Source organism: Erpetoichthys calabaricus, chromosome 3 (assembly GCF_900747795.2).
Source record: "Erpetoichthys calabaricus chromosome 3, fErpCal1.3, whole genome shotgun sequence".
NCBI classification, from domain to species: domain Eukaryota; kingdom Metazoa; phylum Chordata; class Cladistia; order Polypteriformes; family Polypteridae; genus Erpetoichthys; species Erpetoichthys calabaricus.
Window position 1 is genome coordinate 44,256,133 of NC_041396.2, and position 19,590 is coordinate 44,275,722.

Below are 19,590 nucleotides of genomic sequence, written 5' to 3' on the forward strand. Positions count from 1 at the left end.
GATTTTCAACCACCTTTGACAGACTGTGCGATCTGAGCAAGCTCTTTTATTTTAAATGGTGTTTAAGTGTTCATTTAATGTTGGTAATTGGGAGCATGTTTGGAAATGTTATTTGGAATGTATCCTGATGTTACAAATTGCCTAGAAATAAAGGTGCCTACATATGTACACATTCATTTCCTTAATATTGATGTTCAAATTTGGCTAATTTAAAAATAAATCGAAAGCTTGAAGTTAGGATGCATGCATCTTTTCTGTCCTACTTTTGAAATACTTTTGCATTATCTGTTGGATTTGTCCTCTGGCAGCACAACAACATCCAAACTCTGCATGTAGACACCTTTTGCAAGCACAGTGACATGACCTACGTGCGGAGGGCACTGGAGGACATCAGGCTGGACGGCAATCCAATCAACCTTAGCCATTTTCCGCATGCTTACTTCTGCCTGCCGCGCCTGCCCACTGGAAACATGCAGTGAGGAGACCCTTCAACCCCCTGGGCAAGACCATATGAAATCCAGCAACATATGAGTGGTAACACAGGGCATTTCCTCTCTGTCTGACTCCTCAAACAAGGTAAACCCTGGCACTCATATGAGCTGAACCATCAAGCAGATTTTACCAGTTTGACAAAGCCAGATGGCAAGTGTTCATCCTGGCATACAATCATGAAATCTTGGTACCTGTCTGTTTTTGTTGTAAATTGCACAGGTGAATATTACAAGAGAGTGTTCAGTTCTTGAAAGTAAAGACAGGACCCGTCAGTTTTCCTAAACATGTAATATTAATTGAACAAACTGTCTCTTTACTCTGTGATGCTCTATCATTCAAATGACATGAGTTTATTATAAAATTCTTACTGACTTTATGAATAACTGCTAAACCCAACTACGAATACACTTCTTGTCACATGCAATTACCAAAGACATCTTTTTCACTGAAACTGATTTTCTAGGGCTCAGCTCCACGTACAGTGTTAATAGCATTCATCTTATGTAAGTATGCTTTTGTATAGGCCATTGGGATTTAGCCAAGTCATCACTGCTGGGGCACCAGAGTGAGATGCCAGTTAAGCGCAGGGCAGGCAGATGCCAATGTAATTCCAGTGTAGTGGCAGCCATCAGACTGACCACTTTGGACATTTCATTGAGATTTTTTTTCTTGTGTTTCCATGTTGTGCTCTACTATAATTGAATTAACTATTTCATTGTATTCTTCTTAGTATTAAAAGTAATAATAATAATACCATAAAGCAATCCTTTTTTCATTTAAGCAGCTTTAAAATAAAGGTTTATGCTGTTGTTCCAGGATTTTCCTCTGTGTGTGGTTATTTTTGTACTTTTCTTTTGTCGAGCAGTGCAGCTAGCTGCTGCATCACAGATTCAGAAACCTCAGTTTGATATTTTTTTGTGCAGAATTTATTGTCCTTTCCATGTCTTCATGGATTTTTCCTCCAGGTACTTTGGCTTTCCTCCCATATCCTGAAAACGAGTATGTTAGGTAATGTGGCAACACTAAATTGGCAGCTGCGATGGGCCTGCTCCCTGGCCAGTGCTGCTTCCTACTTTATGCCTAATAAAGCCAGGATATGCTCCAGCTCTCTGCAAAAGCAGTTTTGAAAATAGATGGATGCATTTTGTAAAGCAGCTTTCCAGGTAAACATCACCCCAGATCACACTCGCTTCTTCACCTAAAATCAGGCCGGTGTTGTATTCTTTCAGATCTCTTTGCACTGCTGTCTGGTCTTCACCTGTATCTGTTCATTCATCGGTTCCATTTATTAACCTGCTCATCCACTACACAACTGCAAGGAGGTGAAGCTGATACTGGGGTACAAGATCAGAACAAATCCTGGAGGGAATTGCCAGTTTGTTATAAGGCATACTCAAGTTTAAACTTATCATCATATGTACAAAGTCCAACCCAGTGTTGTATAGTAATAAAGTAGAACAATTACTGCAGTTTGAGTGTGTCAAATATCCTGTGTTTAAGGAAAATCTGCAAATACAAAGAATCTGGGATGATTTTTAAGTACACCTTACTAGTGCTCACACTCATTGTTTACACAATCCCACACTCAGTTGTCAGCACAGCTAATGCTGAAGCATTCAGACACTGTCCTCTTGGTAGTCTACTGAATGGAGCTGGACTAGATGTTGGAGGTGAGGCTATAGCAAAAATATAATATTTCTAAATGTCTTATAAATGTAAAACTCTTACTGCTGTACATTTCAGAAGAGAAAAAAGGACAGGCTAATTAAATAAAGATCAGTTATTACCAAATACAATCACTGATTATGAATCTGGTTGGAACAAAAACCTGCAGCCACAATGGCTTCCTAGGACTGAGTTTGGGAGTCACTGTTTTAGACAACACTGGCACAGTCAAACTCTTCTGACATTGAATGATAAATGCCCTCTGGTGGTAAAAGATGAAAGTGACCTGAGCTTCATTTCTGCAACTTTGTGTGGATGCAAGTCATGAAAATATGCACATCCAAAAAAACAGGAAAACGCATGGAGGAGGTTAGGAGCACGCACTGAAACAGCGCATTGGCGCACTCACCACATGACGAACCAACTCATGATCCCAGATTAGGACCCGAGTGCAGCCATGCAACGGGTGACACTTCAGCACCACACTAGTTCAGATGGAATGGAACCAGTGTGAGGTTTTTTATGGTGGCTGGAGTGCCAATCCTACCACCAACCCCCCAGGAATTTTCCCTGCAGGTTGGAGGGCCTACATGCAGGGCTAGATGGAGATTAACGTCATACCCAGGATGGAGCAATTTCAGGTTAAAGGCCTTGCTCAAGGGCCCACTTTTGGCCTTTGAAGGATTCTAACCGGAAACCTTCCAATTGCCAGTGCATAACCCTAGCCTCAGAGCCTCCACTCCACCCAAAATGCATGGGTCAAAAAAAAATCAGTTTAATAAAACTTGGCTTGACATACACACATTTCACAAAATTTACCCTTGATAAATCATAACCACCTTGCAATTGCGCCTCAAATCGAGCCCTGAAACATCCATATATGGAGCATGCTAACCCTAACCTCATACATATTCAATCTCAATGCTGCAGAGCTTCATTGGCTGGTAGAGCAGCCTTCCACCTGATGCACTGAGACACCACTCCTGCATTCAAGAGCATCTGGCTGCTCTCTGCAAGGTTATGCACAGCATTATAACACATTTGCGTTCTGGGGGTCAGGGAAGGGCATAAGGCACCAGGGTCTGAGCGGGTAGCCACTATTACCTAACAGATGTGATGACATTACTGCTGTTACAATGAAAAGTACAGACCATATGAAAAACTGGGGGTTCACTCAGTTACCTTACCAATAAGCCAGCCACCATCACTTCTGCCAAAGCTACTTTGCCTCAAAATAAATGAATCACAGTTGATCCAGGCCACTGAGCCATAATGTTTGTCAGCCTCACCTTGGCAACACAAATGATATGTGCATTAATGGAATATAATGTTTAACAAAAGCAGCTTCATTCTTGCTAGGTGTCCTTTTTGCAATATGAGTGCAGTAAAGTGTTCCGATTAAGTTAATAAAACCGGACACTGCTGCAAATTGCCTTTTTATATTAGCAAAAACACAATGTTTTATGTATGTACACCCACACCAAAGGAAAACTGGATGTAGCACCTCACCGGTCAGTTAATGGCTTCCAGCACAGCAGGCACGACAGAGTGAAGCTTGGCTAAGATATTTCTGACCTGTAGGCAAGTTCCAAGAAAGGGTAACTTTAATATATACTGTACTGATGAAAAACTGAAACATGTTCTTCAGTGCAAATACTTAGCAAAGGAAATAAAGTCTGTGCATCATATTCAACACTTTGGATTTGTAATAAGTTTGTCACATCAACACACATTATATTAACAGCTCAATGATATAAATTATTATACATGTGAGTTGTCATTAAGCTGGTTTGGCTGCATTTCCCTACTTGATCGAGGGTGCCGTCATTTCCCAGTTTCTCCAAAATGTTGCGTGCGGATGGATGAGATTGTTTTATAAATCCTGACGTTTGCATGGAAAGCTGCAAACACACAAAATGTGGCTCAAAATGTGCTTTATAAATGAGGGCCCTGGCTTCTGTTTGTGGTATACTAGTACTAACGGTCTTTATACAGATTAAAATATTTCTAAGGTAGAATGGCACCACAGAGGCTGGTGTGTCTTAGACACTATATGTTATTGTTAGCACCTTATTTCTCCTGGTGAGTGGGAGTGAGTGACAGAGTGACAAGACAGGCATCATGCTCAGCATTTTGTGATCCCCACCTCTTAACATTTTCTGGGCAGCCTAGATCATATCATTAAAGGACCAAGTCTCATTATTACTCATCTGGGACACTCTAATTCTAATTGGTGACTAATGGAAAGATAGCTGGAGACATATCAGTATTCCACAGCACTGATCTTAACTCCAGGAGTCCAGAGAAAAATCCTCTCAAGGACACCGGCCTTACATTATTTGATTACTTACACAAGATGCTGGATGAACTCACATTTAACCACTGCAGGTTCTTTTCACATATAATCCCCCAGATGTTTTTCAATTGTACTTTTCCATAATCTAACGAATACAGCAGAGGATGAGGAGGAGGTTGATGAACATTTGTTAATGTTACCCACCTTTAGATTGCAGCAAGACCTGGTGGGCTGTTAGTTCTGTTTCACTCTCCTTAATATTCACTCTGATTCTGTTTTCTTTCACTGTACTTTATATTATTAATCTCTATTATCTGTTACAAATCTTTTTCCCCTCATATGAAGAAGGGAATCAGAATACATTACTCTAGTTTTTCTTGCAAGTACTATATTAACAGTTTTTTTTTTCCTCCTAAAACCTTGATGGCTATAACAGTTTCTTGTCACATGAGGGCGATCTTTCCTCATCTCTGCCCTTTTTATCTTCCTCGGTCAAGATGCCACGAGACTTCATTCCTAGCATGGCCACAAGGATGGAAGTGTGTCTGTGCTGCTCCTCTCAGCTTCCATCTGTAAGGCCAAGATAAGGCAAGCCTTGTGTCACAAAAGGCACAGAAAAGAGAAAAGTCCTTTAAAAGCCCCCATCCTCCTCCCACCCCACTACAATGACACTGCATGGTTTGCTCTTAACTCAGAGTCTGCAGCTTCACTGGTACCAGAGATGCACGGCTGCTTTTTTAATCTCCATTGCAGGGCAGCAGTGTGTGGCGCTTCCAGGGCTAAGCAGCCTGTGTAGTTAATTAGCCGCGTTGGTCGTCGCCGCCACATGGATTGTCTCTGTGCACAGTGAGGGTCAGGGAGAGGATAATGAATAAATCTGACCCCTTTGACTTGCCGGCACAGCTTGCTGATGTGTGCCAAGTTGGTACTACACGTGCCTGAGGAAACAATGCAGTAATCCTGATATATGTGCAATGCACCACCAGGTAAGTGAAACAGAAGTGTGTGCACAATATAAAGAGTTCATGGATTGTTAAGTGTATGGAAAGAGGGCATAAAATACATTATAAGGCGAGAACCTAGCACTGAGGTGTGAAATCCAGACAGAGCTTCGGACATTGTATCACAGTGCTAAGAAACACAGGGAGTGAAGAGCTCACAGTCATACAGTACATATATCTGTCTAGCATAATCACGGCCACAGGGAGCCAGAGCTCATCCTAGCAGCTTCAAGAGCAAAGTACCAGGTGCCAGGCTATTACAGGACAAAGTCACACACACACCCTGTCTCACTCAAACTAGCTCAGACTGGATTTTACCTGCTACACACAAATGACGATACTCAAATTTGCTGTTCACTGTCAAGTGTACAGACTGCAGGAAAAAGTCTTACTTGCACTTCCAACCAACATGCCAGCCACCATGTACAACACCATCACATCTATTTAAGCTTTGCGTCAAAATAAAGGCATCATGGTTGACCCAGGCTACTGAGACACAATGTTTGTCAGTCTCATCTTGCCAATCTTCAGCATGCGATCAGAACATATGACTAATTAACTATGAACCTTACGTGGAAACCTCAGAATTATTCTTTTCTCATTTGACAAGTTCTTGTCACTGAAACAGTTTACTCAACCCTATACTTTCGGCAGAAATGTCGACCAAAATGCATAGACTCTTTTTTCTGCAAGTTGTGACAATTGTTCGCTGTGGGTTGCAGACAAGAATCACTAGCCAAACTCAAAAACATTCAAATGAGAAGTGCTGCATTTCCACAAGAACATAAGAAATTTGGCAAAGGAGGTGACCATTCAGTCCATCACGCTTGTTTGCTAAGCTGTCCCAACATCCCATCCAGATACTTCTTAAAGGTTTTCAAGGTTTCTGCTTCAACTACATGTCATAGTAGTTTGTTCAAGAATCCACTACAACTTGAGGAAAGACACTAGGGGGCTAAATTTGTGGTCAATTACCAGATGACTGACTTTAGTGTGAAGTTTTCATGTTCACTCCATGTCAAAGTAAAAACTTTCATTTGATACATTCATCAATTTTTTTAACTGCTTGGTGAGTTCGGGGATATAGTGCTCCACCAAAATAGTCCCAGTATGAGTGTGGCCATCAGTGCAGAGATGTTGTTGAGATAGAGGAAAACCAGAGGACCAACATGGATAGGACATACCGTCTCCACATGTATAGTCCAGCACTATACAATATGTGTAACTATTTGACAGTACTACGAATCATTGAGACTGTATAGGATTGGGGGGCACAAAGCTACATTTCAAGTAAGGTATATGACATGGCAGTGAAACAATCTGTTTTTCATTATTCAAGCTTGCTTACTCCAAAGCAGTTTTAATGGCTGTGAAGCCTATTGTGTCCAAGTCAGAAAGAACTGGTGATTTAGTCATTCACACACGGACAGCCTCAATCTCACATTTAGAGTTGTCATTCCAGATAAAATACCACACCATTGTAAATCTGGAAGAAATCTGATGCACCTCCAAAAAGGAAAAACGTGAATACTTTGCAGATTTCTACAGGCAGGGGGCTTTGAACCAAAGACTCTGGAACTATGAGGCAGCAGCACAACGCACAGTGCTGACTGGAAGTTAAACAGAAATACACGATCTAGATGCTGTCACGCACACACAAACAGCATTGAATGAGGTGCACTTTCTAACAATTTCTAGTTTTCTCCCTCTTCCAGCCCTAGAGTAGGGGAAGAGACTCCCAAAAAGCTGCGATAATGCCACTCAGCCCTGGAAGTCTCACCACTGCCAGTCATCTCACTGAATCAGAGACAAGACGACCGGAGGTTGGTGTTCATTTATTGGTCCAAGTGTGACAGAGCAGACTGTCTACAGAAGCAACTAAAACCCATTTGCTAAAATGATCCCCTACAGCTTCATTTTGTTATTTTTTTCTTTCATTTTCCTTCAGTTTAATTAGCGTCACTGATATTAAATGATGATCTCTTTGGGGACTCCAGCACTTATTTTTGTCCTGTTTCATTTAGCACTTTGGACATGGCTGAGTGACACAGATAGTGACATGGCACACTGCAAGACAACTGAGTGAGTGGAAAAGAAGGACATTGTAGTGTATGTCAGTCCATACGTTATCAAACCAGTTCAGGGTCACAAGCAGAAAGGCAGATCTGAAGATACAGAGATCAGAAAGGCATTTTGACCTCAGCTCATGAGGGGCACAATCATGCTACTTGACTCAATACCCCCTCCATATTGTATAATATAGCAACGAACCACCCAATGCTTGCAGGTCCATAGCTCAGATAAAGGTGGCAGTTTTAATAAATACTTAATTAATTTCCCGGCTCACTCTGTGGTTGTGCATGCTCACGCAGCTGCAGGGGGTTGGTGGAGAATTTGGGCGAGACGCACCTGCATGTGAGGATGCGGTCTCTCTCATTTGCTTCATCAGCTTCCTGCAGCGCATGATTGAGACACTGTGCCCACGGAAGCATATAAGAAAGAATAAGAAGGAATAGAGAAAAGGAAAGAAGAACAACAGAGATGATCTGATAAGGATGTTAAAAGATGGAGAGAGAGAGAAGGCAGGAGCGAGTGAACAAAAAAGAGAGAAGACAGACAGCTGGGAGGAAGTCCCTGGAGGGAGTATGTGGCCAACAATCAGGGGCTCATGGCCACTCCAGGTGAGCGAACTGCAGGGATGCGTGGCTGGCAGCAAGAGAGGGAGGCTCAGGAATAGTGGCCTCCTGGGAGCCAGTGACAGCTGCAGGAGCTCAAGCCTAAGAGCAAAAGGCAGGTGGGCTGAATTGCCAGTTAGGCGCCTACTTGGCTGCAAGGACCCGCTTAGGTTTAAGTCAATGAGACGTCAGCAATTAAGGAGGTGTACCAGGGCTCATGTTTTTAAGGACACTTTCTTTCCATGTTTTTAACTTCATGTTAAAGGATTATTTATTTGGATGTTAACCTCCACCAGCACCTTTAATTTTATTGGATTATTTATTTATTATGGAAGATTTGCACTGCACTTTTGGACACTGATTTGTTTAAGATGGTTTTAATAAAAGCACTTGGCATTTTTATGCACCAACCCCTTGCTTTGTGTTTGACTGCCATCATCCGGTTACATTATTGATACTTGTTGAATTCAAGAGGCTTCCCAGGATGTTAACGGTAGTGTGGGGCTGAACCGCACCATCACAGTGCTATGCACTTATGGTGTTAAGTAGTGCCTTATTGCCTATCCTAAATCCACTGGGTTGCATATTTCTTTTTCATTTGCATTTCCTCTACTCTTCATGTTCTGTAGCAATACATCAACCCAATACTTTATGCTCTGCATTGTAATAAAACATAACACACACAGTAATGAAAAAGAACTCTGAATTAAATTGTGTTTCTGCTTATCTTGTTGGATACTTTTTTATTCGATGGACTGACACCTAATGAAGTGCTGGTTTCTGTTTTGCACTCAGAAATGGCACTGGCTACCTGCATCCATAAATAAGATTGTGCAGGGTTCTGAATGTTAGTTGATTATTGTATTAAAGATACTTTAAACTTTCCAGCTGAGCCATTTCAGGTGAAAGGCCTTAAGCCTCAAAGTCTTCTCAAACTAACAAGGACTGCAGTGTATTCTGAGAAGGCTGAAAGGTAAAGCTGCATTCATAGGATTTTGTTTGGTTAGAAACTGTAGCTTTCGATTCCCATGGAAAAACAACCTCGAGTTTGTGATAATGATTTAAAAACATTTTCTGTGGTTTGAAAAAACTAAGTTCTCTACTCCAAAAGGAAAATAAGTAGGCCATACATTTTGTATCTGTGAGAAGGCAGGTGAGAGTTGTTGCCTTTTATTAAACATTTTCACTCTCAGTTGCTGTTTCCTGCAAAAAAGGAGCTTTCCCTCAATTTAGCTGCTGCTTCTGTGACATTTTTGGAAAGAGCTTATCTCTGTTGCTGTTTAATAAAAACTGATACTTCCAAGAAGCCTTCCTCTAAGTGAAACAGGCATTTAAATAGAGCTCTCTGTTAGGTGTTGGACAATTTCCATGGAGCTCTCTCTCTTTCTGGCAAGAAATCTTTTTTTTTTCATTTTTCATTAAGATTATGTAATTTGCATCTAAAGTAAAGACACCATCTGAGAATTGTCATCTCGTACTGTCTTACTTCTGAAACATGCACAATTATGGAAATTAGAATACAAAATAAGTCAGAAAGTACTTATATCAAAATATACTAAATTACATCCAGCATCAGTTTATGAGAGGAGAACCTTGACCAAAACAATCTTTTAGATTTTTTGAATAGGCAACTACAATAGTTGACAAAAGCAAAGCCTGCCATATAATTTATATAGACTTTTTAAAGTCCTCTGATGCAGTCCTACACCGAAGATAAATTCTGAAACTACAAGCTACAAGCATCAAATGCAACCTACAAAAGTGGAGCTCATGTTGTGTTAATGATAGATAGCAGATGAAGAGTACAGATAAGAGAATACTACTCATGGAGTAAGGTCATCAGTGGAGTCCCTTAGGGGTCTGTTCTTAAAGCATTATTTTTTCTGATTTATAATAATGACATTGATTCCAGTATGGTTAGTAAAATTGTGAAATTTGCACTAGATAATAAAATTGGAGTAATTGCAGACACAGAGGATGCAGCAAAAACAATGATTGTGCAAACTATGGAAATGTTTGATGTAGAAAAGTGCCACAACTTTCCTGATGTCCCAGTGCAGTGAAATGGAACACAGCGCTGTCAAAGGTGAAATTGAGTTCCTGACTTTAACCCCAGCGTGATGCTTTTGATCAACAGACCTAGCGTTTAAACACTTGCCAAACACTTTTTCCATCTCATTAGGTCTTAAATGTTCCAACTGACACCCCATATAGATGGAGAATGCATACTGTGATTTCAGGAGATGCAGTATTGAATAAAATGATGCAACAAAACACACCTTGGAAAGCTGATAAGAACTGGTGAAGGATCAAGTCACAAAGTGATACAAAGGCATTAGGCATGCACAGTCAATCTGTCAATTTTCTCAACTATTCCCCTTTCAACAATACTGGTCTGGAGTTCATGTCTGAAACAGTAAAATAAAGTATAGGATTGCAAATAAAGCAGTTATCTATAAAGTAACACAACATGGAAAGTGGATAACAGTGAAATCAATCAACACGATGCAAAAAATTCATCAAATCAAAAAGATTAAAGCACATTGCAGGAAGCGTGGGCTAAACCAGAATCAAACATAATCACACAATTCAGAGAACAAGGGTGATGCAGTGTTATGCCATTTGGAAAACATGTAAAGGTTGACCTGCTCTACAGTAACACACTGCAGTGAATGAAATGATGCAGAGATACAGCACTACACTACACAAGACAGAAGCTGAACTGAATGACGTGATATAAAGCAGCCCAACATGTTGTGTGCTTAGCGTGGCGAGTACTTAGAGCACAGCTGATGCAGTGTCCTTGAAATGGAGAGTATTCACTGTAGCATGTGCACACCACATACACGGAGAATTGAATACAGCAAAGTTGCAATGCACAACCAGGGCAGTTTGTAACAAGCAGTGACAAAGCATTCCACAGCATATAATATGACTGGTGCTTTGATACAGCACTGCAAAACACAGCAAATCCATCCACTCATCTATTTTCTGAACCCAACACCAGTGCAGGGTGAGTGGATCAATGAAACAATAGAAAATATAAGTGGAAAGTCAAACATGTGCTGAATAAACCAATAATAGACTGTTACACTTCATGGAGTTCATATTGAAAATAAACACATGTTGGAAAATAGAAAGCTTATTAGAGGAAAATGTCATATTGTAATACAGTGCATCACAAAATGAAGAACCTAAGCCAAGAGAGTAATGAATGTACTATACAGCATATTACAAAATGACAAAACCTGGAAAGTGAACAACACATGTGAGTAAAACAGGTATACTGAATGAGGAGTGGTTAGGATGTACAGTATATAGTGCCAATAAAAAGTATTCACGCTTTGGCAAGTTTTCACATTTTATTGGTATGCAACATTGAATCGCATTTGATTTAACTTGGCTTTTTTACACCGATTAAGGGAAAAGACACTTTAAAGGCAAAGTGAACACAGAATTCTGCAAAATGATCTTAATTCGCTACAAATATAAATCACAACATATTTGACTGTGTAAGTATTCGCCCCTTTTAATATGACACCCCTAAATCATCTCTGATGCAGCCAATTGGTTTTAGAAGCCATGGAGTTAGCTCAATGGAAATCACCTGTCTGGGGTTTCAAATGATTTTAGTGCAAATGCCCCTGTTCATGGAAGGTCCATCTTGTGCTGAGTCTAACCTGCATAATGGAGATGAAAGAATACATCAAGCAACTTTGTGAAATGGTGACCGAAAAGCAAAAGATGGAGACAAAAAATGTATGCAGATCGATGAACATCCCATGGAGTCCAGTTAAATCAGTCTTTAAGAAATGGAAAGAATATGGTATAGCTGTAAATCTGCCTAGAGAACGTCGTCCACAAAAACTGGGTGATCGTAAGGAAGAGGACTAGTGTGGTAAGCCACCAACAGGCCTCTAAAAACTCTGAAGCAGTTACAGGCAACTGTGTCAGAGACTGGAAACTATTGGATTACTTGAGTAGTCTCAATTTTATGGGAGAGAGGCAGAGAGAAAGCCACTGGTAAAAACACACACACACACACACACAACATCTCAGCTAGAGTTGCCATATGGATCATGAGAGAGTCGGAAGTCAGTTGGAAGCAGGTTCTATGGACTGATGAAAATTATTTCGCCATCAGACTAAATGCCATGTTTGGTGTAAGCCAAAGACTGCATTGTCAGAAACACAGCATGCTAACCATGAAGGATGGTAACAGCAGCCTCAGGCTGTGAGGATGCTTCTTTGCAGCAGGAACTGGAAGGCTTCATGAGATAAAGGGTAAAATGAATGCAGTAAAATACTGAGAAATTCTGAAGGAAATTTTAATGTCATGTACAAGAAGGATGCACCTTGGAAGAAGACTTGTATTTCATCAAAACAGCAACCCCAAGCATAAAGCCAAAGCTACACATGTATGGCTTCAAACCAACAATGTTAATGTCCTGGGGCCTCATGCATAATGCTGTGTGTAGAATTCACACTAAAATATGGCGTACGGACAAAAGCGGAAATGTGCGTATGCACTAAAAAATCCAGATGCATAAATCTGCGCATACGCCAACTTCCACGTTCTTCCACTCCATAAATCCCATTCAAAATGAAAAGTAACGGACGTGCATGCGCTTGCTTCCACTCCGCAATTCCTCCCGGAATTATGCCCCTTTGAATATACAAATCAATATAAATAGCCCTTAAGCTCAGCGTTCTGTGAAAAGACAATGGCAAAAGCATGGGGGAAAATAGAGAATTTAAAGGAATACCAAGTGGAGGCAAGGAAAAACTTATTATTTGTTTGTTTAAATAGTGGTATAAACAACAAAAGGAAGTTGATCGAGTGACATAGAGTGTCGGAGAAACTTGAAAGTTCAATTTCAAAAAGTAGCACAATGCCCGAAATAAAAAAGAAGTCAGATATCAAAGTCTCTGTGAAAAGGCGAGTCATACCCCACCGTCTGAGAGTCATATGGAAGCTTATTAGGGTACAGAGAAAAAAAAAAGGCACAGAGTGGGGAAAAAAACACGGAACGTTAATCTTGAAATTTCCACTTTAATCATGTAGTTTATTCTGTCATTGAAGTAGAACATCATAAACTTCATCTTAAAATCTTTAATTTACTAATTTCTCAAATACCATCATAACTAAAGTAGCATGATGAATGCTTTGTATTGTATGTGTTCTTCTATGTGTGTGAATCACTACATGCTTCTTAAATGGGCTTTCTCTTCCTCTGACAGGACACAGAATCCATTACATTCATGATATTACAGCTCTCTGAATAAATGCAATACTGAGATGTATACTTGATATCATTTTCATGATAATAAGAATTAAAGCATGTTATTAAACATGGGAAAAAGGTGACGCAGTGATAGTGACAAGCTGGCGCCCCCGTCCAGAAATTGTTCCTGCTTCACGCAAGATGCTTGCTGCGCCGTGCGTGACCTTCAATGAAATAATTTATTGCAGACAGTTCTGTCTCTTTCAAATGTACTAACCCCCAATTCCTGTCCTTCCTTTTCTTTCTCCATGTACCCAATTGACACATAATCAGCTCTGTAATAGATGTCAAGCCATCTGTAAGCTTAGAATGCCGATTCTTTAAAACTTTTAAGGAACATTGAAATATCTTCGTAGTACATGTTTAATTATTCTATCCATCTATCTATCCAATGTTGTGCCAGTCCCAGCAAGAATACATCGCTAGGCAGGAACAATCCCTGAACGGCACGCTAGCTTGTCACTAGCGCTGTGACACTGTGTTCTCACATGTTTAATTATTAACAATATAGATTATTAAATGATGTTAACATTTTATCTGTATAATGTAATAAACATATTTTGCTGCATTTCATCTTAAAAATAATATCATCATCATATGTAAATACGTGCTTTATAAAGTGGCTCAGGTTGTGCAATATTAAGACTATATTGCAAGTTTACAGTGAGGTGATTGTACTTATAGGTACACACAGTTCTACAAGGAGTACTTGAGTGCGTTTAGAGCTCTTGGGATGAAACTGTTTCTAAACCGTGAGGTCCGTAGAGGAAAGGCTTTGAATCGTTTGTTGTATGAGAGCAGTTCAATAAACAGTGTGCATGGCTGAGGCAGTGCGTGCTTGATGCTGTATACCGAGAATTCTCTTTCCGATCAGCTGCTGTAGAGCTGTGATTCCACACTCAGATACAGTGGGATAAATACTCTGAGTGGTGCATTGAGAGGAACAACGCTAAAGCAGCTATGGTATTTGGAATAGTTTGGCCATTCCGTGAACCATTATATTGTTACGGGTTAATTACAATGAGATGCTTTAAACTAATAAACTTCAAATTTCAGTGTATTTGATTAAGCCACGTCAGGGATGTGGATCTAAAAAAGAAAGGGAAACTGCACTGGAACAAAAGCACTGTTCTCATGCTGGGTGCCACCAGTTTGCAAAACCGAATGGAGAACTTACCTACGCCAAGGATTTAGCTGGCGTGAAAATGTGCATGGCTTTACGGCAAATTTAGTTTCATACATTGCGATGTGAGCGTGGAAATGGGCGTACGCAACATTTTTGTGCGTATGCACCGTTTATACATGAGGTCCCTGGAGTGGCCAGGTCAGAGTCCAGATCTCAATCCAACCGAGAATTTGTGGCTGGACTTGTTAAAGACTGTTTACTCACGATTCCCATGCAACCTGACAGAGTTTAAACAGTTTTGCAAAAAATGGAGGAAAATGTCAGTATCCAGATGTGTAAAGCTGATAGAGACCTGTGTACACAAACTATAGGCTGACATGGCTACATCTACTAAATACTGACAAAAAGGGGTGAATACGTATTTGATCAATCATTTTGTATTTTATTTTTGTAATTAATTTAGATTGCTTTGGAGAGATCTGTTTTCACTTTGACAGTAAAGTGTTCTCTCTTTATTAATGTCAAAAATACCAAATTTAAATGACAGTGATTCAATGTTCTATAACAGTGATTCCCAACTGCGGCAGCAGGTTTTTATTCCAGCCAAATTCATAATTAGTGATAATAATTGATCTCATTTATTTAGATTTTTTTTCCCTTCTCTTATTCTGCCTTTAGAATAGCATAGCAGTGTTTTTACATTTATAAGACATTAAGAAATATTTCTATTTTTGCTTTAAACGCTTACCTCTCTTTTGTTGCTGTCCTATTGTTTTGATATTTTTTTGTGCAGTTTGCACCCTTCATTGTATCCTAATTATGAGAATTAAAACAAACAGATCTGACAGCCAGGAAAACAACACCGAATGATGAAAGGCTTTAGCGTCAGGCCCACTAATTAGTAGATAATAAATTAAACAATCAGAACACATGGAAAAACAGAATGAACAATCAGGCTGAAAATTGTTAAAAAGTTAAAAAGAAAACTATCCTCTTATAAGTGCTTAGTACATTTTAATAAAAAATTTCCTGATTTCTCCAATGACACCAAAACACAGAAACTGGGAAATAACAGCTCACTTAATTGGGTTAGGAGTCCAATTAAAAACAGAAGTTGGTTGGAGCAGAAACCTGCAGCCACAGTGGGTCCCCAGGACTGAGTTTGGAATGAGTTTCTATAACAATAAAATGTGAAAATTTTCAGGAGTGAAGAGTTTTTGTAGGTGCTAAATATGTATATATTAATGTATACCATGAGGGTGAGGCAAACTCACAAAATACAGAGTATACATATTGAGTAGAATGAAACAAAGCAACACAGTTTGAAGAGCAGTTGACATAAAGGAGTAAAACATGAAGAGAAGGAGTGGAAAAAAGAGTGCAGTGCTGCACAAAACAGAGAGCATACAGTTGTGCTTGAAAGTTTGTGAACCCTTTAGAATTTTCTATATTTCTGCATAAATATGACCTAAAACATCATCAGATTTTCACTCAAGTCCTAAAAGTAGATAAAGAGAAACCAGTTAAACAAATGAGACAAAAATATTATACTTGGTCATTTATTTATTAAGGAAAATGATTGAATATTACATATTTGTGAGTGGCAAAAGTATGTGAACCTTTGCTTTCAGTATCTGGAGTGACCCCCCTTTGCAGCAATAACTGCAACCAAACGTTTCCGGTAACTGTTGATCAGTCCTGCACACCAGCTTGAAAGAATTTAGTCCATTCCTCTGTACAGAACAGCTTCAACTCTGGGATGTTGGTGGGTTTCCTCACATTAACTGCTCGCTTCAGGTGCTTTGACTTCAGGACTTTGACTTGGCCATTCCAAAACATTAACTTTATTCTTCTTTAACCATTCTTTGGTAGAATGACTTGTGTGCTTAGGGTTGTTGTCTTGCTGCATGACCCACCTTCTCTTGAGATTCAGTTCATGGACAGATGTCCTGACATTTTCCTTTAGAATTCTCTGATATAATTCAGAATTCATTGTTCCATCAATGAAGGCAAGCCATCCTGGCCCAGATGCAGCAAAACAGGCCCAAACTATGATACTACCACCACCATGTTTCACAGATGGGATAAGGTTCTTATGCTGGAATGCAGTGTTTTCCTTTCTCCAAACATAACGCTTTTCATTTAAACCAAAAAGTTCTATTTTGGTCTCCTCCATCCACAAAACATTCTTCCAATAGCCTTCTGGTTTGTCCACGTGATCTTTAGCAAACTGCAGATGAGCAGCAATGTTTTTTTTGGAGAGCAGTGGCTTTCTCCTTGCAACTCTGCCATGCACACCATTGTTGTTCAGTGTTCTCCTGATGGTGGACTCATGAACATGAACATTAGCCAATGTGAGAGAGGTCTTCAGTTGCTTAGAAGTTACTCTGGGGTCCTTTGTGACCTCACCGACTATTACACGCCTTGCTTTTGGAGTGATCTTTGTTGGTCGACCACTCCTGGGGAGGGTAACAATGGCCTTGAATTTCCTCCATTTGTACACCATCTGTCTGACTGTGGATTGGTGGAGTCCAAACTCTTTAGAGATGGTTTTGTAACCTTTTCCAGCCTGATGAGCATCAACAACTCTTTTTCTGAGATCCTCAGAAATCTCCTTTGTTCGTGCCATGATACACTTCCACAAACATGTGTTGTGAAGAGCAGACTTTGATAGATCCCTATTCTTTAAATAACACAGGGTGTCCACTCACACCTGATTGTCATCCCATTGATTGAAAACACCCGACTCGAATTTCACCTTCAAACTAACTGCTAATCCCAGAGGTTCACATACTTTTGCCACTCACAAATATATAATATTCAATCATTTTCCTCAATAAATAAATGACCAAGTACAATATTTTTGTCTCATTTGTTTAACTGGTTTCTCTTTATCTACTTTTAGGACTTGAGTGAAAATCTGATGATGTTTTAGGTCATATTTATGCAGAAATATAGAAAATTCTAAAGGGTTCACAAACTTTCAAGCACAACTGTATGTCATGAAAGTTACATACTAGTGCATTAAGTAGAAGGATACAAGGCAACACAGTCTGGAAAAAACAAAGGGATAAAACAATTACTGTATGTCTCAAAGATGAGAGTGAGTGAGACTGGTGTAACACAGTTTTACTGAAAGCAGAGAGGACATAATATGAGAGAATACATGATTGCACAGCATAAAGAGAGCACTGAGAAAGCTGTAAAGAAGCACAGTCTGGAAAGTGGATACCACATAGGAGTAAAACAGTCAAACTGAATGATTAGAGTAATAGGGGCAGGAGTGTCACACAAATCAGAGTGTATTTTGTGATGGAGGTGCAACACCATGTAACATGTTAAATGCTTTATCTAGAATGACACAAAACAACACATCTCCACTTGGAAGCAGACAGTAAATGCCCGAGCGCACGTCTGTCCCGACTCTCTCTTCTACCTTCAACACTATTTTTTTTTTTTCAATCTTTCCTGCAATGCAGGTGGAAATCGCACCATAAACACCTGCTAGCAAGATCCCTCCACTAGCCAGGCCCATGGCTCTGTCTTAATCAGAATAAAAGTGAACACTGCCCATATCATGCCCTGCTCTCAAAGAAGCCAAAATCCTTTTCAGGTTTGTGATATACCATATATTTTGTCCTGCTAATGCTGCTGCTGCTGCTGTTACTTCTGCGCCTTTCAATTCCCTGCATTCACATTCTGTCCTGGTTTCAAGGTGACCTTGCTAGGGATGCCGGCTTCAGTCATCCTATTGATTGATTCAGAAAAAAAAAGAAAAAAAAAAACAAAAAAAAAAAAAAACAACAGTGGCTGCTTGTCGATGCCCTGGGACTTCCCTCCCACTCAGTGCCCCCCTCCAGGTACAGTAAAGCACATCAATCTCTCCTCATTGAACAAACACAGCCTGAGCCATTAAATTATTGAGTCACGCCACTGCTGAAAATTACACAGCAGCCTATCCGCACCCCCCATTCAACCCCCCCACCACCAAGCACACCCACACACCCGCACACACACACACACTCACAGCAACTCATACTTGGCTAAAGCTCTGACAGAAGAATTATGGCACACATGCATGCAAGTCACAGAGACACAGGCGCTGGACAGCAGACTCAGCTAATTCACAAAATGCTTGTTTCTTATTATTACCAATTAGCATAATTGATTAATTGTAATGTTTACATTTGCATTTTATTCCCTACAGCTTTTGAGACAGAAAAGGAGGGCGTGATCAGCGTGGGAGCAGCTGTAGCACAAGAACATCTAGGGATGGAGCCCAAGCTGGTATAATTAAGCTGGCACCAAAATCCTCTGGTGCTCGCCAGGCTCTTTAGTAGGTTATAATGAGCTGACTTTACAAAAAGTCACACAGTCTCCTTCATAAATCAAGGAGGAGAGAAATCCCAGCATGACAGAGAGAGTAACTAGTGCCACTGTAGAAGGACATAAGGGGTGAGTTAAATCAGGATGAGTAACTAGAATATTGTAACAGTCTGGGGCTGGAATTTTCTACTGTCCTCCAGGCTCTTGAGCAGGAGAACAGAAAGCAATATAGTGTCACACCGTGTTTGTATCCAAAATGGTGTTAGAGCCTCCTGGTTTTAAATTAATTAATACAGAGCAATGAAGCAGAAGATCGTGAGGTGAATACCATCTTAATGTCTCCAGTTAAGGCTGTATGGCATGCAGAATTCAAGTTCAGATTTGTTGTCATATCTGCATAATACAATAAATTCCTACTTGCATCACTCCCACAGACTACTGGCAGAAGCACAATACCAACAACAGACAAGAACATGAATGAATGCATGAATACATCATACATTGAGCAACATCTATAAGGTACTGTATAGTAATGAACCCCAGGACAGAAAGACCAAGACACATACACAATGAATGTGAGTAAAGGTCAATAACAGGTGCATTTATTTAATAATGAACTCTCCAGGTAGTGTTGCTACCTTGTGCCCTATGCTTACTGGAATAGGTTCCACCTTTCCTATAACACTACTCAAGGTAAAGTAGGTTTAAAAAATAGATGGATGAA

General features: G+C 40.0%; 1 protein-coding gene across 2 annotated transcripts in view; it reads left to right on the forward strand.

Moving 5' to 3' along the window:
* Positions 1–1,304, forward strand: part of optc (opticin) — a 134,344-nt gene extending 133,040 nt beyond the window's left edge. For both annotated transcript variants that reach the window (XM_051924563.1, XM_028796712.2), the window contains exon 8: positions 309–1,304. In XM_051924563.1, coding sequence (XP_051780523.1) covers positions 309–479 — 171 coding nt within the window. In that variant the 3' untranslated portion in view covers positions 480–1,304. The remainder of the gene's footprint in view (positions 1–308) is intronic.
* Positions 1,305–19,590: the final 18,286 nt, after the last annotated feature.